At 41.1% G+C, this 26,405-nt stretch overlaps 1 protein-coding gene across 30 annotated transcripts in view; it reads right to left on the bottom strand.

Moving 5' to 3' along the window:
• The window catches only part of Dock9 (dedicator of cytokinesis 9), a 333,922-nt gene that overhangs the window by 20,791 nt on the left and 286,726 nt on the right, over positions 1–26,405 (bottom strand). For 12 of the 30 annotated variants that reach the window (XM_029558890.1, XM_017795710.2, XM_008823570.3 and 9 more), the window contains exons 40-51: positions 25,099–25,236; positions 24,790–24,972; positions 22,777–22,890; positions 22,437–22,652; positions 19,713–19,770; positions 18,776–18,853; positions 17,138–17,244; positions 5,161–5,283; positions 3,820–3,933; positions 3,625–3,630; positions 3,149–3,184; positions 2,116–2,262 (exon numbers count right to left, since the gene is read on the bottom strand). In XM_029558890.1, the coding sequence (XP_029414750.1) occupies positions 2,116–2,262; positions 3,149–3,184; positions 3,625–3,630; positions 3,820–3,933; positions 5,161–5,283; positions 17,138–17,244; positions 18,776–18,853; positions 19,713–19,770; positions 22,437–22,652; positions 22,777–22,890; positions 24,790–24,972; positions 25,099–25,236 (1,320 nt within the window). The remainder of the gene's footprint in view (positions 1–2,115; positions 2,263–3,148; positions 3,185–3,624; positions 3,631–3,819; positions 3,934–5,160; positions 5,284–17,137; positions 17,245–18,775; positions 18,854–19,712; positions 19,771–22,436; positions 22,653–22,776; positions 22,891–24,789; positions 24,973–25,098; positions 25,237–26,405) is intronic. The other 18 variants (XM_008823584.3, XM_008823579.3, XM_029558903.1 and 15 more) reach the window with 3 other exon arrangements.

Genomic DNA, 26,405 nt, shown 5'->3' with positions numbered 1-26,405 from the left:
GGCTTCGTTGGGGTTTCTTACCCACTTCTCCATGTCTATGCTGGGATTTTGTCTGGTTTGAGCTTGCATGGGACTTGTGCATGCTGTCATCATTGCTGTGAGTTCACATGAGTAACTAATCAGATGTCTGGAAATCTCTGTTTCCTTATGGTCATCCACCACCTTTGACTCTTAAAATCTTTTTTAAAATCTGAATTACTGTAATATTTTGCTTTGTATATTGTTAAAACTGTAACTTTAATTGTAAAAAAAAATTTAAAAAAAAATAAAGAAACCTTTGCTTTAAAATAAATAAATAAATAAATAAATAAATAAATAAATAAATAAAAAAGAGGCAGGGCTTCTCACTGATGAAAAGATGTGGAGCACAGTTGGGGTTTCGTCTATTTGTTTTTGAGATGGTCTCACTATGTACCCCTGGGCTGGCTTGGAACTATGTAGACCAGGCTTGCCTTGAACTCACAGAGCTTCACCTGCCTTTGTCTCTCAAGGGGCAAATCATAGAGATCTGCCTATCTCTGCCTCCCAAGTGCTAGGACCAAAGGTGTGTACCATCATGCTTGAGCTCTTTTTTTTTAAAGACAGGATCTGGTTATATAGACCAGGCTGGCCTTGAACTCATGATCTTCCTATTTCAGCCTCTCTGACTGCTGGAATTACAGGTGGTAACCACACCTGGCAGCAGAACACTTTTTAAAAAACTATTTTATTTATTATTTTTATTTTATGTGTATGAGTATATTGCTTGCGTGTATATAAGTGCACCCATGTTGTACAATGCCCACGGAGGTCAGAGGGGGTGTCAAATCCCTTGGAACTGGAGTTATGGGTGGTTGTTAGCTGCCATGTGGTACTGGGATTCAAACCTGGGTCCTCTGTAAGAGCAGCAAATGCTCTTAACCACTGAGCCATCCTTCCAGTCTCCAGAACATTTTTTTTTTTTGGTCTTTTTGAGACAGTGCATCCCTGTAGTGTGGCTGGCTTGGAACGTACTATGTAGACCAAGCTGGCCTTGAACTCACAGAGCTCCACATGCCTTTGCCCCTCAAGGGCTGGGACTAAAGGCGTGTGCGACCATACCTGGCCCCAGAACACTTTTTTAAGAGCATAAATTATTTTATTTTATTATATGTATTTTTTTTTTGAGATAGGTCTCACTGGCTGGTCTGAACTAACTACGTTGACCAGGCTAGGCTCGAACTCACAGAGATCTGCCTGCTTCTGCCTCTTGAATGCTAGGATTAAAGATGTATGCCACCACAACTAGCTCAAGGAGAGCATTTAAAAAAAAAAAAAAATCGACCTTCCTTTCCTCCCTCCCTCCTTCCCTTGACAGGATCTCACTAAGGCTGGCCTGGAATTCGCAATATAGGCCAGGCTAGCCTCCAGCTCACAAAGACCAACCTGTTCTGCCTCCCAAGAGCAGGGATTAAAGGCATGTGCTACCTTGCTAGGCACAGCAGATTACTGATACAGAGAACAGGAGTGCCTCTTTTGCCTAAGGTTGGGAAGCAGAGGGACACCTGGCTTCCCAGAGATCTTCTGAACAGAGTGGGACACAACTGCACAGGATAACTGTGTAGGTTTGGGAAGGGTCCTCATGAGAGCCAAGCATCAGCAGAGAGTCACTCTAAACAAAGAATATCTCATTCCTAACAGTCATGTGGGCAGGTGAGTTAATTCCTTGGTCTGTCCATGTCTGTACTTCAGCCACCAGGAGCACAGTCACGTCATGTCATGTGTACTTTGCTAAGGGGAAGGAACAGGAAGGAAATAGGAGGTTGGAAACGGTCTCACTATGTAACTTAGGCTGGTTTGCAACTTATGATCTTCCTGCCTCAGCCTCCAGAATATTGAGCTTACAAGGTTGAGTGAAAGCCCAACTAAAGAAAGATGCTTTGAAAATGATGCAGTAAAGATTTCCTCAGTGTTAAGCATATAATGAAAAGCACAGAAAAGTATTAAGAGAAAAAAACACACCAGTCACTGAAAGCCAACTCTCCTTAATTTTTCTCTTCATTTTCTTTTCTATACACAGTTACGAATACACAATATATAACAATAACATATAATTAATGTAAAAGTGCTATGAACTATATCCAACAGTCATCATACCTTGCCAGAATCCCGTATCATTTTCACATTTTCAGAACCAAATTTATCTGAGTAAAGTTTAAGGAGTCTCTGAGAAATTTCTGACAGAGGTGTGAGTTTGGGTTCTTTGTAAATATACTCTTTTCCATCTTCATCTTCAAAGAATCCCTGTGAGGAAAAACACAATTAATGCTGTCCTGGAGCATTCCCCCCAAGGCTGCATACCCAGGAAGGTTCTTTTATAAGGGTGAAAAATAGTAACAATAACAAAAAAAAAAGCAATGGAAAAACAACAACAAGAAGATGACATCTAAGGAATGATTCAAAATAAAATCCTATTTAAACAGGCTGTCCAAAACAGTAGTAACAGAGTCTGGGTGCAAAGGTAAAAGGAAAACACAAAATTGCAAACTTATTCTAGAATGCTGTCATTAAGTGTTGGTGAAATGAAAGATCTGGGGTTTGAGGTTGTGTTGTTCCAGTGATGTCTACTGGGAGTCAAGCCTGTTTCACATTCCCAGGATGCAGATCTCACTGAAAATTGACCTGCAGCCCATGATGTCAGTGATGGGCCATGGACGAACATACATATCCCTGCCTCAGACCTCTCCCTCCACACAGAACTTTAAAAGACCTGAAACGTTCAGGTCTGGTGGAGGTGAAGCAGAAAGCATATAAAGTTTGAGGGACTTTGATTTTGCCGAATTCAATTTTTTGTTCTCATGAGAAAAACAATATTAAAGGTCTGTGGCATAATATCAGAAAATGCTTTCAAGATCACCAGGCACTATGTAGCACCAATCACGTTTAGTCACAGGTTTGGAATTGTTTGGGAAGTGAAAAAGGTTGAAAATTTGAAAGTCCACATTGGGGTTAATATTGGAAATGAAATTTTAAAAGTTTCTTATCTAAAATAGAGAAAATGGTACAAACCCCAAAATACATGTAAAAATAAAAAGCAGGCTAACATGAAACAAACAAAATCCACATCAAACCAGTTTAGAAGCAGTCATTTTGCTACATTACTTGCTTTTGAAGCATTTATTGTAATTACCTCCACATCTGTTTCACTGTCTGTAAACTGGTATTGCTATAAAGTTATAAAAGACAATAAACAGAATAAAGTGAAGGTTATAAAATGCTCATAGAAAAATCACACATTCTAAATAAATGGATGATATTTTATTCCATTAAATAATGTTAGAGCTTGGAGGTTAAAACTTAAGTTTAAATAAACCCCCTCAGATTGGGTTGCTCAAGTATTACAATGGTAAATATACTTGTGGAGATATTATAGAAAAGACCAAGATACACAGGCACAAGGGAAACCAGGAGGTCTTAATTTTGGTTTAAAACATGCAATGTAGATGTAGAAGGAAACAGATGATTTCTGTAAATGGAATAAAATGTTAATTTTCTTACTGGAGTTTGAAATGACTAGACAATAAACAGACTTGAAAAGGAAACTTGGCAAACCACACTCAAGTACCAAGGATGTTGCTAAGAACATCTTATGGAGGAAGAACTTACCGCTGCCTTAAGAAAGTAACAAAGGAAAGACAGGAAAAAAGGGGAAAAAAGCAGAAAGTTTACTACAGCAGAAGATAAGAACCAAGGTACACAAGACAAATTCATCAAAGTAGCATTTATAGAATGGAAAATTTGTAAGACATCACTTTGAAGTAAAAGACTTGGGACAGTCTACAGAACGGAGGGGAAGCTCACCTGTCCGAAGAAGGCCACCCTGAAGTAGGTCCCTAGAAGCCTGCGGCCTGAGTGCATGACCTCAGTTACTTTGCTGTAGGCTCGGTGCAGTGTGTCATACAGATGGGCTAGCCTCTGGAAAGTAGAACAGAACCCATTTCTTCCACTTGCAAGTAGAAAAATACATTTACAAATAAGAAACATGATAATTTAGCTGAAAATACCTTGAACTTGAGTTAAAAAAAGAAAAATCAGTATGTGTTCGAGTGTGTGCGGGTTCATGTGTATGAGCACAAGTAGAGGCCTGAGGACAGTCTTGGGCATTGTTCCTCAGGGTCTGTCCACTTTTTCTTAAGACAGTGTCTCTTACTGGCCTGGAACTTGCTGAGTAGGTTAGGCTGGCTGACCAGAGAGCCCAAGGAATTCTCCTGTTTATGCCTCACCAGCACCGACATTATAGCCTGCACCACGATGCTTGGCTTTTTTATGTGGGCTCTGGGGATCAAACTTTGGTCCTAGGACTTGGAAGGGAATCACTTTGCTGACTGATCTATTTCCTCAGCCCCAAGAATATATTTTGATTGTGTAGTAACCCTGATAATTTATCTATTCTAGATTTCCTGTCCAAACCTGCTATGAGCACCCACCATAGCAAGCAAATTCTATTTTCAAGGTGCCACGAGACAGCAGAGAAGGTTCTTCCATGCTGTTTTAGGCTATGCTTTCCATACTCCATTTGTTGGGGCAGTGGTTGACTCCCGAGTCCCAGAAGAAGGAAAGGTGGCCATTTTCCCATACAGGTGAAGCAAGGAAGAGCTCTGAGAAAGAGGGCCCCTGGTGATTACAAAACTGTGGTAAATTTTCAAAAGCGGAGTGCTAGGTGGGAACTTTAAAAAAATTATTATTTTTATTTAATGTGTGTCAGTGTATTGCCTGCATGTATGTAAGTGCACTGGTGTCATGCAATTGCCTATGGAGGTCAGAAGAGGGCATCAGATCCCCTGGAACTGGAGTTATGTATGGTTGTTAGCTGCCATGTGGGTGCTGAACAGAACCCAGGTGCTCTGCAAGAACAGCCAGTGTTCTTAATTGCTGAGCTCTCCAATCCCTGGTGTAGGAATTCTTGTAGTTCAAGACATGGTGGTGTTTGTCTAGGTGATGCCCAGATATGTGTAAAAGTTTGATAAGTCTTTATAGGTGGTGACTAGTGAACACCTTTGGTGTAATGTGGAGAATTAAAGAACACTTGGGCATCACTGAACCAAGGCCTGCTGGATTTCTTTGCATATGAGGTCTAGCACACAGCATCTCACTGTTCTTTCAAACAGGGCATAAAAACAAACAAACAAAAAAGGGAGATACCTCAAAATCCCTCCGCTTTTCATAGATGGGGATGATGAGTTTGTAGATGTCAGCGATCAGCTCGTAGCGTTCTGCCTTCCAAAGCCCATCTGCACATTGCTCCAGCAGCTCCATCAGCACATCCTGATCAAAGAGGAAGGCCAGGGCAAGAGAAGAGCATTATGGGGAGAGTGATACTGCACTCGCTGTAGAAGGTGCTACCTGGAGGCTGCTTGGGGTGGAATTTCAAAATGCACATTATTTAAAAACACTGATTCCATGACTGTAACAACTCAGTACCATGTTTTTCAAGGGGCTGTTTTCTCCCCAAATCATGCTTATATGCAAAGATTAAGGAGTCACGCTACACGATGGTATAATATTAATTTCCCTGGAAATCTGACACTGACATCTTCATACAAGCTCTCTACTCCTGTTATTATTTCTCTTCTTAGAGAAATAATTTAGGAATTTCTTTTTCCTTTCCAATGAACACTGATAACGTAGAGGTATGGAGAGTTACCAAGCATGACCTCAAGTCCAGTGAAAACATCCTGAAGTTAGTGATGAAGTGTGGTGGGTCCTGAGCCTGCTTTACCAACATCCTCTTCTCCTTCCCTTGGCGATTTCTTTCTATAGAAATTTGCACAGTCACTCACCTTTCCTTAGAGCTCTTGCACTTTGGAAAAAGTAACACTATCCATGGCTCAGGAATTAGAGCAAGTGGCTTGAATTTACACTAATGAGCATGAACATTTTCTTGGCCACAACCATTGGTACACCATGGTGACATGATGGTTGAGTTTGGGGTTGCCAGCTTGGAATGTTGGGACAGAAATGTTCCTACTAGTCAGGACACAAGAGAGGCAGCATGGAGCTGACTAGGGCTAGCATTCGTCTCATGGCCATGGAAGGGGAGTGAAGAAATGGCCTCTACCCCAGCCAAGCATCTGTATCACTGATAACTCTGTTAAAGGTTTGGATTCAACAAGATTAGCATATTTGCCTCTTCTATAATACTCTAAATGAAAGGCAATTCCTGTGTGTGTGTGTGTGTGTGTGTGTGTGCGTGTGTGTGTGTGTGAAGCCGAGTCTCATGTATCACAAGCTGGCCTCACCCTGTTTAACGCAGTGCTGAGACATGAACACAGATCTTCATTCATGTCAGACAAACACTTTACCAATGGAACCACATCCCCAGCCCATGTATTTTTCATTTTTAATCTAATGTTTCATCATAGGCCCAATGCCTATGGTTAATAGTGTCAAGGAAAATAATAGTTTCAAGCAGTTATGATTCAGTTTTCCAGATGATACTATCTAGGCAAGACCATTTAACTCCTATGTCATATTTATGATACACACATACCATAAAAATGTCATTTGTGAGACTGAACTCTGCACCAGTGCTTATAAAAAGACAGGACAGTTGTCTCAGGCTTCATTGTAGGTCTCACTAAAGCCGGATGTATTCAGTAACCACCGTAATAACTACAAAGAACTCAGAGAACGTTCCAGAGCTATCCCATCTCCCATGCATTTATACTATGTAGACACCTGTGTTCCTTATATTTCAAGTCTTTTCTAATGGATGATCTAGCGTGCTAAGCATGACAAATATGTCATGTTTCTCTGTTTATATAAAGCTAAAAGAATAAAAATAAAGCTTGCATAATTATAGTGTCATATATCCACCTTTGCATGCTTGTGAAATAAATGGAATGCCTTTTAGGGCTCTTCCTCATTGGTGTTTGTGAGGATCAATAAAAACCTGCCCCTAGAAAGCAGTGGGAACTGTAAACTCTGTATATTAATTCTGAGGCCAGTTAAATGACTTCTCTCACTTCAATAATCACTTTCTACTTTATATTAATTTTGTTTAAAAAATCTTATTTCTACTGGGATACATGTGATCCCACAGAACCACATACATAGTCAGTAGTCAAGTATTTTTTGACCAATAAATCAGTTTGCATTTTTCTCAATAATATTAGCAACATCATCAGGCAATAGCAACTGTCCTTTCTGTGGGAGATGGGTTGTTAGGATTTATCGAAGCCTTGTATTTCTCAAAAATCTTAGGTCAGGCTCGTTACCAATGGGCATTCCTCAAGTATTTGCAACCTCAGTGCTGCTGTAGAACTGCAGCAGCAGCAGAAGGAAGTCAAAAAAAACCCAATTCCCCAAGGAGATGACAATATCATACAGTCAATGCTTTCTTCTGATAATGAAATAACCAACAGCATGGAACTTTGCTATTTTGAAGCTACTCTAAGGTATGACTTTCAGACTAATCATTTGGTCCCTTTCATTCCAGCTTCTGGGTTTCTTTACAGACAAATGTAAACGCTGTGGGAAAAGTATAGTTGGTTCCACTTCCCTGTGCACATAAATGTACAAATGATGGCACCTTATTTACTGTGGATCTGGAAAAGCAAAAAAGTTAGATGCTCTTAATCCCATGCCTTAGAAGCTGCAGTGTAATAAGAATCTGAAATCACTTTTGTTTGAGACAGGGTCTCACATTGTCCAATCCTTTAACTCCGTACCCTGCTCCCTCCACCTTCCAAGTGCTAGTAGAGTTAATGACCATGAGATTTCTACGCAGAGCAAAGCTTAGTCTCCACAAAGCTCCAGCAGGGCTTCCTCAGTCCTTTCTGCTGGATGCTGGCAGTACCTGATTTGATGGTGTTACTTTGCTTCCTCTCCCAGCTGGGCTACACCAATCTCTGCTGGATGCTGGTAAGAGCCAGATTTGATGCTGTTTTGCTATTGGCTACTTCTCTCTATCTCCTACCTGCTATTTGTTCTTTTACTTTTGTTGGCTACATACTTAATAAACTCACTTATTCAAAAGCAGAAGTAGAGCTATCATAGATCAATGTCTGGATGGAACTCTGAGGGTGTGCCTTTGAAGAGTATCTTGTCCCTAGTCCCTTGCTGTCTCTCTCTGATTCCTGACTGCCACTGGGTGAAAACTAAGTTTCACTATTCCCTTCTACCATGATTTCATTCTTTCTTTCTTTTTTGGTCTTACCTTAGCCCAGAAACAACAGAGACAATTGTTTCTTTCATGTATTTGTTAACAGTCACAAATGAATACACAGTCTGTTAGGCTGTGTAACGTAAATGAAATTTGCTTTGGACAGGGGGCCCATAAGGACACATGCAATCTGTCTCAGAACTGATGTACTATAGACTCAGAACCACCAACTGGAAGTGCTATGACATGCATGTTGAGATGTCAGAGATAGAAGAAAACACAGTAATTTAAAATATATCCCCCTTGCTAGAAGTCATAAGGGCAGATGTTCTGAGTTGAGAGCAGGCATGGCTGGTTTATTTATCATCATCAGTGGGTATTTGGGTGAGCTGGGGAGCCAACTATCCTCTCTCATTCAACACAGAGCTTTGTGCTCTCCCAGAGCTCAAAGTCTAGTGTGGAAGATGGAGCCATAAAGAGATTATGTAAGACAGTGGTAAGTGAACTGATAAAGAAGTTACAGGGAATCGGGAATGCAGAGAGGAGGAGTCTCCATCCAAGGATGAGGGAGCTGGGAGGTACAGAAAGCTGGAGAAAGTGAAAACCAACTGAGTCTTAACAGATGATCAGGAGTTTAATAAGGTGAAGGAGAAAGGTGGGAAAAGAAGTAAGAGGCCCGAGCAAAGGCAAGGGAACAAAGACAGCATAGTATGTGAAGAATAGGCAGTAGATCATGGGCTGGAGAAGAAAATCTGAATCAGTATCTAGACAGAAGGAAGGGAAAATGGGAAGGGTTAAACATATACTAAGCTGGCAAAAGAATTGGTAAATATATATATATTAGTAAAATAATTAGTAAATATGTAAATACATATCGTGATCATGACTGCAACAGTTATATCCTACCAAAAGGGGAGTGTGTGTGTGTGTGTGGAGAGAGAGAAAGAGAGGGTCTTCCTGTAGCCACAGCTAGCCTGGAACTCGCTCTGTAGACCAGGCTGACCTCAATCTCATAGAGATCCACCTGCCTCTGCCTCCTGAGTGCTGGGATGAAAGGTGTGTGCCACTATCTCTGGCCTAGATGTAGATAACTTTTTTAAAAAAGGTATCTTTAACATTTTTAAATTTATTTTTATTTTTGTGGATGTGCCTGCTTGTCTGTATGTATATGACATGCACACAGTACCCAAGGAGGTCAGAAGAGGATGTGGAATCTCTTGGAACTGGAGTTACAGATAGTTGTTAGCTGCTATGTAGGTGCTATGTAGCTGCTATGTAGGTGCTGAGAACTGAACCTGGGTCCTCTAAAAGAACAGCAAGTGCTCTTAACTTCTGAGCCATCTCTCCAGCCTCAAATGTAGATAATTTTACAAGCCATGAAAATATAACCATATATTAACCACCATAACAGACAATGAAATATTATATGAAGAAGGTAATAACTGACATTGAAATGGTGCTCTGTCTATCCACATAAGGTATTTGTGTACAGCAACCTTTTAGGTACATTACAAATAGCCCTAGATCTTGTCACTTTGTAAATGTATGTTAAGTAGAGCCTGTGCGTACTCTTCTGAGTCCAATGTTACTAATTGGTAGATTAAGATTTGAATAGTTTTTTTACTTTGGTTTAGTCAACTTAGAAACATGAGGAGGTTTAATAAAAATAGAGCCTGAATTTAAGTAGTATATGTATATTGACATATGTATTTAAGTATAATATGGTACAAATAGTTGAGTTCATTATGGAAAAATTTGTTATATTTGGCACAGAAAGATGGAATTCAACCAGGGAGATTCTCCAGAATGGTTAGAAAATGGAAACATTTAATAAAGCAAATAGAGATTGGTGGATATTATGAAAAACTACCACCAAAACAACTCTTGATTGCTATAATGAATTAAGAAATGACATGTTATTAATTTTTATACTCTGGTGAATATTTTTAATCTTCTTTTCTGATTCAGGAGGCATTCAAGAGCTGTAGTTTATCAATCCAAATTCATTTCTTATCTTAAAGAAACGGTAATGCATGCTATAGAAAGCAGAATTAGTAAAAAACTAAAAATGTTTTCTTTATTTTAAAAAACCCACCACCTGGGGCTGGAGAGATGGCTCAGCAATTAAGAACATGGGCTGTTCTTGCAGAAGACTTGGGTTTGAATCCCAGCACCCACATGGCAGCTAATAACTGTTTATAACTCCAGTTCCAGGGGTTCCGACAAGCTCTTCTGTCCTCTGTGGGCATTGCACGACACAGGTGCACTTACCTACATGCAGGCAATACAAGCATACACATAAAATAAAACTAATAAATAAAATATTACAAAAAAACCACCTAAATTCTTCTCTCATGAAAACAGAGTGTGGATTACTGAACACCAGAGCCTAATGTGGTAATCTATTCAAACTGATGTTAATTCTACACCTACACATTTACAGATGGTCCATGAAGTAACAAGACTTTGGATAGAAATAAGAGGCAGTAATCATAAACAGTTAAGAGGTCATATGTCAATACAAAATTATAAAGAATCATAAAACTAAGACATACTAACTAAACGTTGGTGTGTATATATGAAATATGAAGCATATGTATTAAAAGCAGAGATTACATTTACTTTGAATTTTCAGTAATTATCATTCCTGGAAACCAGAACAAAGCCACACAATGGTGATGGTGATAACCTTGAAAAGCAGTCATACAGAACGCTTGATGGGTTTAGCATCTTGTATAAACAAACACTAAGATATTTTTCAAAATTGTTGACACATCTAAGAATTGATTGGTTGGAGTAGGGTGTCTATGAACCCCATGCATCTGGAAGGTGCATGTTTTATGACATTAGACATAAAGATCTCAATGAATGAAGCTCATAAGCCATTGAGAAAGTTTAAAAAAATGTAATTAGCCAATTTCACTTTTCAGGATGTCATAGTAAAGCCACTGAGGATACTGGACTTCTGCCTATGGAAGCATCACGCTTATGCAGTGTGTCAAAAGGAAAGTATAAATGCATTGCAGTTTCCATATGAGAAAGCGTTTGTATAGGGTATTTAATTTTTTTCACGTGTCATCAGTTCTCTCTTAGGATTAATTCAATGCTAATAAAAAACGAAGCTAGGTGCCATCTCTGATATCTAGTATTTGGGCATAGCTGAACCTGTGAGGTGGCTCGGGCAATGGCATACTATTACAGCATAAGGCATTTCTACTGTGTCATCATTTCTCAAAATACTGTTGAGGATCATTTGCATTAAACTAATTACCTGTCGCACTTGTTAAAATGCCAAGTCTAGGAGCTGGAGAGATGGTTCAGTGGTTAAGAGCATTTGCTGTTCTTCCAGAAGACCCAAGTTCAGTTCCCAGCACCCACGTCAGGAAGTGCATAACCACCTGTATGTAACTCCAGCTCTAAAGGATCTGACACTGGCCTCCATGGTCACCTGCACACATGCGGCAGACACTCACACAGACAAATATACCTATACATAAATAAATTTAAAATAAATCTTATAAAATATCAGTTCTTGAACCTCACATCTACTTAGCTGAATCTGGAGGTTAGGGTCAAGAGAGGGTATCATCTAGATTTATATCAAGAATCCATGTAAATTCTAAGTACACTGAAGTCTGGGTGTTACTGCTCTGGGTGAAACTCTCTGAGACAGGTTCCTTCCTTACATATTCCTGGCTAACACTAGACACATACAGTTAGTTTGTGGATGAATCAACAAAGTCGGTATAGAAATTTCCAGGTCACAAGAACTCAGACAACTTCTAATTCAAATTCTCAGGGACTATGGACTATACGTTCTTCCTCAATGGGAAGAAAGCTACACAGGGACTCCATTTCGTGCCCCACGCCTTGTATCTCTAGCATCTAGCTCACATCCAAGTTTCAAACTGAGGCAGGGAAATATGTTCTGGTGAGAGGCAAGGATAGAACAGTAGGGAGCTGGCTAAGCTCCCCACTCACTATCAATACCTTTTGGGAAAAACACTACACTAGGAGAAAACATATATAACTTGTGTGGTTCTGGAACACTTCCAGTGAAGCAAAAGGTTGGATGGGGTTAAAACTGTCAATCTTAGATGAGGTATAAACAGAAATCACTGATATATTCTGCTGGCTTACCTTCTGGAACATTCTATGGATATGAACATTTTGTTTATTACCAGTAGGTGTTTCAGAATAGAAACAATTTTGTCTCATGGAAGCCAGAGACTTGTTGGGTTGAGTTTATACAATGCTCACTTTACTCAATAGTGATTCTGCCCAGGTAGGATTTACTGTTCTATGAAACAACAATTAACGGGTTAGCGGCAGTCAGTTCTCCTTATATGAGGGGCGGCGCCATTCTATAAAGTTACTGTCAACACTGGTCGGGATGCTGGCCCACTTCCTAAGAAAATGCGAGGCTAGGTTCCTACAAGCCTCTGGTTACATTTTCCTAAGACAATCAATACATAACCTTGTTTTATGTGTGTTCTTCTGTAAAGACATACAATCAAACATGCTCTGTTGATTCATTAACATTAAATTCATGTCCAACAATGCTAGAGCATAGTGTTCTTTGACTTAGAATCCCTAGAGAGCACCTCAGCCCTATGCTTGGGGCCAGTTTAAACAGCAAAATCACCAAGAAAAGCCCTCATAAATGTGAAAAACACAGTGCTAAGCAGACTGTGAAAGGGACAGATACCTGTTCACTTTTATAATACCTATGAAAGTGAAGTAAGGCAGATTGCCACGGGTATCGATGTGGGGTTACAAATAGGTTAACAATGAGGATTAACCATTGTTCTTCCCCCTGGAGCTCCTCTTGGCCCTCACCTCAGTTCTGCTCTGGGAAGCAGACACATCAGCATCGTTGGTCTACATGATGGGCTTCCTGTCTTCTGATTCTTGGGCTGAGCTAGACCATGGGTGGTCCCAGTGGAGGTCACAGGGCAGGGTGAGGGTGTCAAGGGACTGGGGCCCTTTCCACCTGCCAGGAACAGTCTTTAAGGAAAGTCCACGGGGTCTGTCAGCTGGCCCTTCCTCATATTTCACACTCTCCCTCACTATGTAGTCCTGGTTGGCCTGGAACTTGCTATGTAGACCAGGCTGGCCTTGAATACACCAGAGATCCATCTGCCTCTACCTCCCAAGTGTTGGTATTAAAGGCATGCACCACCACATTCTGCCAGGCCCTTGGTACCATTTCAGTTAACAAGAGAGGGAGATAATAAGCCACATGGGTCCAATAGGGCTCTGGTACCATGGGGGAACACAGAATAGTCTTTTTTTCCAATTTTCTTTATTTATTTTTACTTTATGTGTATGAATGTTTTGCCTGCATATATGTAAGTGCACCTATGTTATACAATGCCTGTTGAGGCCAGAAGAGGGCATCAGATCCCTTAGAACTAGAGTTAGAGATGCTTGTTAGCTGTTATATGAGCACTGAGAACTGAACCTGGGTCCTCTGCAAGAGCAGCCAGTGCTCCTAACCACTGAGCCATCTCTCCAGGCTGCATGCTCAGAATCTTGAATCTACCAGGTGTTTAACTTCTCAAACAGAATTGAAAATGGGAATTGGATGTTTTTCTTTATTTGATCAAAAGCACCTGGCAGTTAATCTTTATATCTACCAGAGAAGGTTTAACTGTTATAAAAACTAGTCTGCTGCTAAGACAGTTGTATTTTTAGGTAGCTCCCTGACAGATCCTGTTAGAGCATTTAAGGTGTTTAGTTGTATCCACTCATGCAGATTAAAAGGGCTGTGATTTTTATTACACTGGGCCATATGCTCCTTTCCCATCAGTTCTTTCTACAACTCCTTCCTCTCAGGCACAGACTTTCCATTTTATTCTTTACTTTCAGACATCCCAGGCAGCCAACCTGAAGATCGATGTAGCAGTTTCTACTTTCCTGTCTTTTAAAACATTCTTTCTCCTGTCAGTTTGAATCTTGATGTCAGGGATTTATGGTCCCACTGTGTCTCATCCTGACTATTACTGACTGTCATGTACTATGGACCTTGTTAAAGATTTACCCACTTTATGTTTCAAGGACAGGGTGGCACATCCATATTCTGAAAACAGCTGATAAAGTGGTCCTTGTCCTTGCTTAACTCTTACTCAGGGGTGGGGCCATCCATGGGTTTCCCAAAGGATGTGTGCACTTGACTTCAGAGCTTATTCATTGGCTTTTCATATCTGTTTCTGTGTCTCACTTAATCAGAAGAGCAAATTTGGGCTTCATTTCATCATCCCTGCAGGGCAGGTTACTGGAAACTGTTTACATTCAAATCACTAATTGTTCTTGGCATTGCTGCTTTCCTTATCTAATTCCAAACAAATGGTCTGTTCCAAAAGGATGACCTGAACCATGGCTAGGGATGGCTTCTGCAAAGAGAAAACAGTCATGTCTGTTCTGAGAACAATCCAGTCACACATACACAAAATCACCATCTGGCCAGACATTTCCAGATGGGAAGACAGAGGAACTGCTGAAGCACGCAATAACCAACTTACTTTTCCCTTAGGATAAACCGAAGACTTCATCTATGTGGTTAAACCCATTTTAACATTTAAACTTCATGAAGCACACTCAATATATTATCTTCCCTTTTCATAATTAGTTTTTAATTTTGAGAGCCATTTGAGACCAGACAATTTACAAAAGCAGTTCTTAAATATTTTAAGCTAAAAAGATTCTGCTTACACATCTTAAAGTTTATTGAAAGCCACAAAGAACTTCTGATGATGATGACAATGATGATGATTATTGAGACAGGGTCTCCCTGTAGCCCCAGCTGGCTTGGAACTTGCTATGTAGACCAGGCTGACCTCATCTCACAAAGATCTGCCTGCCTCTACCTCCCGAGTGTTAGGATTGAAGTCGTGTGCTACCACACCCAGCTCAAGCTTTTAATGATTGAAATCTAGACCCTCCTACCTTCTAAATTCAATCTATTTTATGTGCTAAGCTGATGTATGCAAAGAAAATCCAGCATCATACACACACTCAGTGAGGACCTCAAAGATTTCCTGAAAGGGCTCTGGAACCATACTTTGAGAACTGAGTCCACAAGTCTGGTTTATGTTACAGGAGATGTATGTTCATGGGCCTTCCTCACCAGCACAAAAAGTTACATACAGTAATACTGACCATGTGCTGCCACACTGTGGTCCCCAAATCAAGACAAAATGGAGGCAGAAGATATATATCCCTCTCTGTTGATTCTTTCTCTCCAAATAAAGAGTTGGATAACTAATTTTTTCCTTAAAAGACAGCAGAACCAAAATGATTTCCTTTGATTCTTTTACTCTACCCTAGGCTGACGGGTGGGGGTTCAGGTATATAACTATGTTACTAAGGCAAATATTCCCAGGAGGGAGAATATAGTGAACACAAACAGAAAACTGGTTCATATTCCTAGCCGGATCTCAAAACTGTGTGCTTGCAGGTAAGTGGCTGCTTGGCTGTCCTGTTTGGGGGCGGGGGCGGTGGGCACTTGCAGGAATTAACTATAGTAACAAATATCAAGCTTTCTAGTCTCCATGGGGGTGGGTTAGGGTGGCTCTGGTGGTTCTTGAGGGTCCTGGACCTCAGCACTCATATGGGGACAGGTACTAGGTCCTATACTGGGATGCTCTGGCCAGGAACCTAGTCTGACCTCTTGGGGCTTTGTGTGTCTGGCCAGGGATGAGACTGCTAGAATTAGAGACATTAAAGTCAGATTAAGACAGCAATGAAGCTCATAAGTCAGAGGTATTGCTACAAAGATTAAGAAATGTTACAGTAGATACATTGGACCTTTTGACAGATATGATCAAGTATTCTACTATAAACTGGCCCTTTGATCTCTTTCTCCAGAGAAAGGTGGCCTTGCCAAGAAGGGAGAATGGCAGAGCTTTGGCTACTGTGTTTTGGTTGTCTTGAAAACCATCTTAGTTAGGCTCAATGTGGATAGTGGCTGTGAGGAGAAAAACCTGAATTGATGCACTGGTCAGCAGGTTCATGAAATAGCTGTGTATCGCTTACCAACAGGGATGTGTTTTAAGAAACATGCCCTTAGGTGATCTATCATTGAAAGAACACGTTACAGAATATTTAAACTAACATGGCTACAATGTCACTAGGTAATAAAATCCTATGGGATCACCATTCTGTGTGTCTATTGTTGGCTGAAATGTCACATGGTATATGTCTGTGCTGGATAGCTTTAGTTGTCAACTGAACACACCAGGGTTGGGGAAGCCTCAATAGGGAATTGCCTCCAGTGGCCATGTCTGTGGAGAGCACTAGATGCCCTCGAACTGGAGCTTTGGATGATTAACTGCCATATGGGTGCTGGGAACTGAACCTGTGTCTTTTACAAGAGCAGCCAATGCTCTTATCTACTGATCCATCTCACAAACATCTAGTGTAGTATCTTTATTTTGGGAAAAATTCAAATGCATGATTTCTGAATTTCTCCTGATAGTATAAAACAAGTGCATTTTTGTTTTAAAGGGAAAAAAATGATTATGTAGGGGTGGTTCTTGAATAAATGTTACTTAAGTAAGTATAATCTTTATATATTTAAATTCAAAAGCATTCATTATTCACAAACTGTCAGTTGCTAACTTGACACACTTTGATAGAGCGAACCACAATTGAGGAATTTCCTCAGTTGGATTCTCCAGTGGCCATGTCTGTGGGGCATTTTCTTGATTGTTGAGTGATGTGGGAGGGCCTAGCCCACTGTGGGCGATGGTCCTATATTGTATAAGAAAGTAGGCTGAGCATGGGCCAGGGGAGCACGCCAGTAAGCAGCAGTCCTCCACGGCCTGTGCTCCAGCTTCTGCCTCCAGGTTCCTGGCCTGAGTTCCTACCTTGGGTTTCCTCAGTGATAAACTCTGACTCCAGGAGCCCCTTTCCTCCCCAAGTTGGTATTGGTCAGAGTGTTTTGTCACAGCAATTGAAGGAAAACTAGAACAATGTCTCTACCTTTAAATCCACCTGAGCTCCAGCACTCACCTCATTGAAATGGACATCCTGCATCCCCACATCTTCTATCATAGATGCCTCTTCATCGATGTTTGGGGTGATGACCCTAAAGGCTGTGCATCCCTGTCTAAACATGCCTAGGCAGGGACAAAGCAGAGGAAGGAGAGCTGTCAACCTGAATGTGGCTGAAATTCAAGGGTTCTTTCTGCCCCGTGTGTTTCTGTGTTCAAACCACAGATGCTGAAATCTATTTGTTAGGCCAGCATCACCTGGGAGGCTGGGGACCAGCATCTGTTTTCTTCATTTGCTTCCTCACATTTAACCTTCACCTTCCCCACTTTGTTTCTCAATCTTTATTTCATACCCACCTTAATTAAAATGCATTCAACTTTCAAATAAACTATTGGCTGAAAAATCGTGATTAGATCAAACTAATAGTAAAATAACAAGTACATGAAAATTTGATTTGGTAAGATACACTCATATTGAGAGAAATGAAGCAGTCAAAACCAATGAAAGAGAAAATAAGTGATTCAAAATCAACTCTGTTTCCTTCGAGCAGTTGGTTATCTCAATCGCTCAGTCTCAGGACAACATGCAACTCAAGATTGGAATTTTCCTGTCTCTCTCCAATGACAGTCTGCAACACAGGTAATTCAACAGCTATGTCTGTGAGCTGCCTGGGCTGGTTTCTACAACAGCTGCCTAGGGTGAAAAGAAGCCCTTTTTCTACAAGAAGCAGAAAGCACGAATACTTTCAGGGCCTCAGCATCTGATACTCTTTAAGTTGTATGTGTGTGAGATCAGTGTCTTGGGTAAAGATCAACTCTTTGAGCAATAAGGGCTCATATGGGGTCTTTCCTCATGTTGGTCATTGGGAAACAGTTTCAAGCCAGTTGTACAATATCAGCTGTATGAAATGAGTAGATGAAGGACTTGAGACATTCCACTACTCAATAAAACAAGAGTGACAACGCGTGACTATAAACCTGGCACTCAGGAGGCAGAGGCAGGAGGATTGTGAGTTCAAGGCCAGCCTGAGCTATATCATGAGACCTTGCCTCAAAATGCCAAGGGCTGGACATATAACTCAGTGAGAGAGCTTGCCTTGTATGCAACAAAACTCTGGGTTCTAGCCTTAGTCACACATCTAAAAAAAATGAAGTCAAAACTTGAATCAAAACTGCTCATACTTCAGGAAAAAGGAATACAGAGTATTTTGGAATCAGGCTTTGAAAAAGTTGAGCCTAAAGGCAGAGACATTCCTGCTACACCTGCATCCAGATTTCCAGTCATTCCCAGGTTATCCACTATCTCCACCACTGTTCCCAGATAGCCTTGCTTTGATCTGGTCATATAGAAATGAAAGAGTCCCCAATGAAAAGCACAGAACCTATGGATACCTTAATATGCCCAAAATAAAGTTACAAAAGCCAGCCACCAACGTTAACGCTACAGAGGACATCATTTCTGTGCCAAGTAAACAGCAAACATGATGATTAAAACGCTCTTCTCTCATTGCCCACAAGAACGATTTCGAGTGACCCGGAGAGTGCAGGCAAAGGGAAGGAAGGAGAGTGGAGAGTCAAAGAGAAACCCCAGAACTCGGGAATGGCATGTGAACAGAGCAGCTGGGGACCCTAGGAGCTGGGTGACCCTCAGGCTCACCTCCCTGGCTCCTCCTCTGGCAGGTGCTATGGCTGTAGGGGAAGAAAGGTGGTTCCCTCCGGAGTGCTAGGTCAGCTTCTAAACATGAGGAAATGTATCATTTGATAAAAGGTCTCAGCAGGAAATAGTGAGTGAACACAGGGCCCTTTAATTTCTCTCTTTCTGGCTCTGATGAATGACAAACCCAGACTCTTTCTTTCTTTCTTTCTTTCTTTCTTTCTTTTTTTTCTTTTTTGTCTTTTTGAGACAGGGTCTTCCTGTGAGCTGTCCTGGAACTCACTATGTAGACCAGGTTGGCCTTGATCTCACAGAGATCCGCCTGCCTCTGCCTCCCGACAGACATTACTTTTTAAAAGCACACATTAGCCCAGACCTGGTGCTGCTGTTCTTCAGTGCTGTCTACAGACTGCCACCTTTTCTAGAACCTCAGTATTCCAAAACCAAATGCCACCCTTCGCGGCTCTGCCAGGCAACTGATGTTTAGCCAGAAGGAACCATTTGTCTGGGCACAAATGCATAACCAACAAGCATCACTTGCCCCCTCATCCCTTAGGAAGCTAGCTCTCTTCTTGCATGATAAAGCCTCCTGGGCTGCATTCCAGAAAATCTGTCTGATAACTTCCTGTTACAGTTGTCACTTGATTGATAAAGAGTTCCAGTGGGAATTATCTTAAGGGAAAATAAAGTCATTTCAGCTCTAGCTTAGTTGGCAGGAACAGCCAGATGTTACTCATTAATTACTTTTTGCAGAACTCTATGAGGTTACATGACATGACACCTGCTCTTCTTCATACTGGCAATGCTGTTCTGCCCACCAAGTCAGTCAAATGTTGTGACAGGGAATGAAATAACGAGCACGCCTTATATGCGGTCCAATCCCCTACTTCCAAATCTGCCTGAATGGTTCTCTCCACAAAGCACAGGAATCATTCCTTACCCTTCCGTGTGAGATACTCTGCCACCAAGGCCGTTACGTGGACATAGCACATTGCTGCCTGTAATAAAAGACACATAATAAGGGTGGCACAAAAATCATCCTTTAGAACTGCATGCTTAAGGAAAATATGTCCTTTTATTAGCTTTTTTGCTTTTAGTTTTTGGTTTTCAAGACAGGGTCTTAATGTAGCCCCAGCTGGCCTGGAACTCCCCATGAAAACTAGGCTGGCCCTGATCTCACAGAGATCTTCCTGCCTCTGCCTCCCCACTGCTGGGATTAAAGGCGTGTGTCACCATGCCTGGCTTTTTATTGGCTCTTAAGACTCCAACTATTAATAGCTCTTTAAAAAAGGTGGGATGTTTTCTATATGAATTTGAAACTGAGAGGTGAGATAAATAGCAATAAATTTGCTAAGCCTTGCTTTAATGTACAATTACTATATTTTACATAAAAGACTAGCATTTTCTAAGGTTTCTACATAATTTCTCTTTATTTTATTTTGTTTATTATTTTTATTTTATGTGTATATGTGTATTGCCTGCATGTAGATAAGTGCACCTGTGTTGTGCAATGCCCAAGGAGGTCAGAAGAAGGCGTTGGATCCCCTGGAACTGGAGTTATAGATGAGTGTTAGCCACTATGTGGGTGCTAGGGATCGAACCCGGGTTCTCTGCAAGAGCAGCCAGTGCTCTTAACCGCTGAACCATCTCTCCAACTCCAAGACCTTGGTTTAAAAGGCTTACATTAAAAAAAAATTTTTTTTTTTTTTCTTTTTTTTTTTTTTTTTTTTTTTTTTTTCGTCTTTTTGAGACAGAGTCTCCCTGTAACTCCAGCTGCCTGGAACTTGCTCTGTAGACCAGGCTGGCCTCAAACTCAGAGATCCGCTTGCCTCTGCCTCCCAAGAGCCGGGATTAAAGGTGTGTGCCACCATGCCCCGCAGTATGCTTGTTTTTTAAATTTTGTTTTTATTTATGTGTGTGTGTGTGTCTGTGTGAGTGCATGTCATGTGTGTCCAGTGCCCACATGGGCCGGAAGAAGGCATCAGATCCCCTGGAGCTAGAGTTATAGGTGACACAGATGCTGGGAACTGGACTTGGGTCCTTGGAAGAACAGCACCATACTCTTAATTGATGAGCCATGTCTCCAGCCTTTTTTCTTTTGCTGTAATTTTTTCCAAACATAATTCTAAATAAAAATTCTGGACTGGGTATAGCTTAGTAGTAGTGCTTAGCATGCCTTGGCTTCAAGTCCCCCATTCTCTCTTACCAAAACCCATCAAACTCAATGCTATAAATATCTTAAGATGAGAGAACAAGAAACAAAAACAATTCCTTTCGCTAAACTACCATGTTATCAAAATAAAAGGGAGCTGTTGGAAAGGGAGCCATGAGAAGGTTCTAACATGAGCCTTGGCCCTCACCTAGGTGGCTGCCACCACGTGGTGTGCTTAGGTTGCATGTGCATCTACAGAGGCTGCCTGACGTAGGTGTGTGTAAGTAGTAATCAGCAGTGTAGAGCACTCTGATCTGTGCCTAACCTGAGGAGGAATGTCTCTGGAAGTTAGATTCACTACTATTCAATCATGAGTGGTGGAGCTCACACCTCACATGGTATATCCCTTTCTAAAGCAAACACTGAGAGCAGGCACAGGCCAGGCATGGAAATGAATGATGGCTTTTAGAACAACTGCACACCATCAAATATGTGAGAGCAACAAGGCATCTTTTTATTTTATTTATTTTTACTTAATGTATATGAGTGTTTTGCCTGCACATGTATAAGTGTACCCATGTTGTGCGATGCCCATGGAGGCCAGAAAAAGGCATTGGATCTCCCCGGAACTAGAGCTACAGATGGTTGTTAGCTTCCATCATTCACAGAGGGATGGAAAAATCACTATTACTACTTTCCTTTTATGATGATCAATGTGTAGTTTAGGTTAAATTTATGGTCAAGCAGAATGGTGTATGTATGTTTTAGCACAATGGACTCCTTGAACAAAAACCATGTAAAAACAGTGATATAAAGCTTTCAGACTTAGAATCTTAATCATTAAGATGGATATGGAAATCTCAAAGTCTACTGAGTATACTCCTTTTAGTAATGCTGCTACTGTACTCAACTATCTCCAGCCATAAGCTGGAGACAGATACACCAGGATCTGTGTATAGTCCTCAGTTCTCTTTAATTTCCCCTTTTACACATGACACAAATCAAGGCACAGAGAGGCTAAAAGTGGTTCAATGTCACAGACTTAGAAATGTCTGATCCTCGATTCAGTCTGAAGCCCACACATCCAATTCCCAGCCATGCTGTCTACATATTGAAATGTGCCTGCTCTGTGTAGCTGGGAACACTTAAATTTATCTACTGTGTCCACAAAGGGAGAATATGATGCTCCATCATTACTGTAATAACAGGAAATGTTGATTTTGTCATAAAATAAAACACAGAGGAGTTCTGATGCAGAAATGGTGTGTTAAGTAGCAGGCAACTATATAAGTACGAGATAGTCCCTTACAATCTGTTTTAAATTACCAAAATGTCCAGGTAACTATGAAACCACCCTGAGCTGAGAACTCATATTCAAGCAGCTTTTAAAGCACTGTAGTTTTCATTGACGTCTGTTGATTACAGGTGTACATTCACAAATGACTTTGAGAGAGAACAGTGCATAACTACTTTACTCAAACACCTGGACAAGAGTGGGGCAGGGCTCCCTACCTCTGAGAGATCCCCATTTTTAACGTGGATCCTGGCCATGCTGTCGAGCCACGTCTTCCTGAGCTCGGGGGTGCTGGCATAGGACTTGGCCAGGCTGTACTGGAGGTCCACCAGCATCTCAGGGTCGCTCTCATGCTCCTTCATCTGGGCTGTGGCCATCAGGACTGTGCGGATCCTCTTGGTCAGATCTTTCACTTCGGAGGAGAAGCTGGTGTGCTAAAACAAAGTGAGGCAAAGAAGGACACATGACATTCAAGGGCTTTCTTTCTGCCTGGTACATGGACATCCCATGATGAGCCATTCTTGCAGGTGAAGGTAAAGATGGGGCCAGGCCACTCACCTTGATGAGCCGGTCACTGTTGGCACAGTTGTTGATAATGGACAAGGATTGCTGGAATCTGGTTCCCCCAATACCAACCACATCTGCAATCAGCTGGCTGACAGAAATGATGACCTTACAGACAAAACATGAGCAAATAAGTTCACTTTCAGATGATGGCCAGATCTGATTTCTGAGTTCAGTTAGGATGCACATGAAGCCAATGTGAAGATGACACGTATTGGGTAGGGATCATGCCAGCCATGACGGGTTAACAATGTTTGGGTCTTCTTTTTTTTTTTTTATAAATCACTTTCAAAGGTTATTCCAGAATGTGGTTTTGTTTACATGATGCATTTTGTTTGTTAATTTAAAAGGCTAATCAGGAGGGTACAGAAGACTAAGAAACATAACCCATGTGCATTGTCACTCACCTGTTGGCTTTTGCAGTGAGAAGGGAGACCTTGTTACCACCCCCTTCAGGTTTTTGTTTTGAGCTTATATGTCTTAAATATTCAATGGGTGGAAAATTCTTTGAACTTTAAAAAATATTTATATCATTTTTATTTTATGTGTATGAGTGTTTTGACTGCAGGTATGTAAGTGCACCATATTTGTGCCTGGTGCTGTTAGAAGTTAGAATAGTGTGTTGGGTCCAATGGAACTGGAGTTTTGGATAGTTGTGAGCTGCTATATGGGTGCTGGGAGCTAAACCCAGATCCTCTGCAAGAGCAGCAAATGGTCCTAACTGTGGAGTCATCTCTCCAGCCCCCAGTTCTTTGCATTATTTTTATCAGAACATATAGACATTAATTATGCAGTGGTCAAGCTGCTCTTTTGAGTTTATAAATAGCACTGCTTTCACCTAGTGGTTTGAAATCAAACACAGAGGCCATTCTGATGTCTTCTTTTTCCTTCGCCATACTCAGGCATACACAATCATGGAGTACTGCCAATTAAAACCCCTCTTCCTCCCCATCTCATCATTGCTCCAGGATATCACACCATCCTCTCTGTCAGATTTGATAACATTCTATGTAATAAGGTCTGGACTTCCAAGATCTTCTCTTAACATTGGAATCCAGGTGATTCTTCCAAAGAGGCAAAGATATGGATGTGTTTCCAATGTATTTTCTGTAACTTGTTCTTACTTGAACCCTAAACATGAAGGGACTTCTCAGGTTTCCCAGATGGGCAATTCCCTGGAACATGCTCACTACTCTTCACCCTTCAGGTCTTCTGGGAAGCCTTCCTGCTCTCTAGGACCCCTAGCTAGATGCTTTCCTGGTATCCTTAAGTTCCCTTGGGTTGTAGGCATGAATTCCAGTATGCTAGGTATGCGGACATTGACTACTACTTCAAAAAAGAGATAAATGCAGAGGCAGAAAAGGAACTCCTGGCATAGATACACATAGAAACACATCTACAAAAATACCTAAGACTTGCCATTATCTTGGTTGATTATCAGAGCAGAGCATTTAGGATGTTTTAAAGATTCAGGATGAATTTAGAATGTTTAGGAACAGCAGGAGATGTGTTCATAAATAGAAGACAGGAAAGAATCACTTTGGGCTTTGGTTTTTATTTATTTTATTTTTTAATTTTATTTATTTATTTTTTGTATTTTTGAAACACGTCTTTTCCAGCTGGCCTGGAACTTCTATGCAGATCAGGCTGGTCTTGAACTCACAGAGATCTGCCTGCCTCTGCCTCCCGAGTGCTAGGATTAAAGGCATGCACCACCACACCCAGCTGGGATTTGGTTTTTAAAGGTGTTTCTTTTAAGTGTCTTGAGTCAATGGAATTTCAGTTAGTCTAATATTGATTCAATATTTACATATCAAGTCATCAATAAAACATATCCCAGGCCAGGATCTTACAGTTTGGAACATGAAATAAACCAAACCAGTCACTATGATTTTCCTACTTTTCACCTCATGGCCTTTCATGATGAGGTAAGTTGGTGAATGTGACCCTCAGTGAGATGGGATTCCTCTAGATAGCTGTGCCCTGGCAAAGCTAAATCACACGTACTTGCAAGTGTGTTCGGACAAAGGACTTCTTTCCCGTGTAGTCGAAGTTGTTCCTCATCAGGAAGTAGAGCAGCTGGGAAGCCTCAGTTCGGATGGAGCTCAGTTTGGAGTTACAGCATTTAAGAATCTCATAGCACAGAGCAGCACACATGTCTGCTCTCCCCTCATAGAATGTCGAGGGAAACTAGAGGAAAATCAAGGCAGATAGAGTACCACAGTTAGTGCGCCAGGAAGTTCCCTATGGTTCTAGGTGGAAGGACAGAAACCTATGACCATTGTTAGTCTGACCATCACCAATGAAGCAACTTACTTTATAAATTAATGATCTTAAGGCAGTAAAGACATTTTTTAAAGCTGTTTCCGACTGGTGTTTTTGAAGGAAACACAGGTACACATCAAAAACTTTCTTCATGAGAGGATTATGCCCATGGTCAGCCAAGAGCTGGTTCTGAAACACATATTGAAAGCACTGTTAGAGAGAGATGCCTGACATCTTTCAAAATGCTTCACATGACGTTTAGGCGTGAAGGTCATATCTTCCAAGCATTTAAGACAACCTATAGTTTAAACCAATTCTGCTCTGAGTTCTCTAGGGAAGCACAAAATGCTCTTGTAGAACAAATAAGCCTATCAATATATTTATGAGTCAGGGATAAACATTCAGAATATTGCAATATGGTTTATAGGCTAAGTACTGACTGGGTTTCCATATTTTAAATAAGTACGTACCACCAACTGATTCAGGAGGTGATATTTGAGATATCCTAATTCCAAAAGGGGAGTGTCATTACTGGTGTCAGCTAGTTGAAGGGTGGGGAAAATGTTGAAATAAGGAACTGGATCCTATCCTCCAAAAGTGAGGTCCTTCCCTGGCCAGTCTTCCTGAGCCTTCTGCTAAGCTATAATCGAACAGTTTGGAAGATGAGGTATGCACACTTTGGTCAGGCACCATTTATCAAGTGCACTTGACCATTCTCTGTGGTCAAGGTATGTTTTTGGTGGTGGTGGTGGTGGTGTTTTGAGATGGCGGTCTCCCTGTAGTCCCAGCTGGTCTGGAACTTACTATATAGACCAGGCTGGCCTCCATCTCTCAGAGATCCACCTGCCTCTGCCTCTCCAGTGCTGAGATTAAAGGCGTGCACCACCTTTCAAAACTTTTACTTACTAATTTTAGGATTTAGTCCTCCTGGGATCTGATCTCAACAATGGCAAGAATTGAATGGAAACTCATTTGCATTAAGATGTGCATAATCCTCATTTAAAGGGTTTTGTAGAGCTCCTTATCTTAGACACCCCCAGCTCACCAGTTATCTTCCTTTATTTCCCAATCTTCTTCCCTCTTTCTCTGTTGCCTTCTCACTAATCAGAAAGTAATATACAATAAAGCAAACGCTTTGAACACTTAGAAGGGTTTAATTTCTCCACTCAGAAACAACCACAGATAACCATTTAGCACATCTCACTTCTAATTTGTACTGATGGCATGAAATTTTCATTTAGGAAATTAAATGAGACACTTGAATAATATAAAGGCATGCCATATCTAGCAATAATGCAGAGTCTAATTCTCCAGGAATTGTGCATGGTAGGTTCAGGTCTCACTGTCCCAACATAGGC

Source organism: Nannospalax galili, unplaced genomic scaffold (genome assembly GCF_000622305.1).
Source record: "Nannospalax galili isolate Female #2095 unplaced genomic scaffold, S.galili_v1.0 scaffold528, whole genome shotgun sequence".
NCBI classification, from domain to species: domain Eukaryota; kingdom Metazoa; phylum Chordata; class Mammalia; order Rodentia; family Spalacidae; genus Nannospalax; species Nannospalax galili.
The sequence above is the reverse complement of the archived record's forward strand: the minus strand, read 5'-3'. Positions and strand labels throughout refer to the sequence as shown.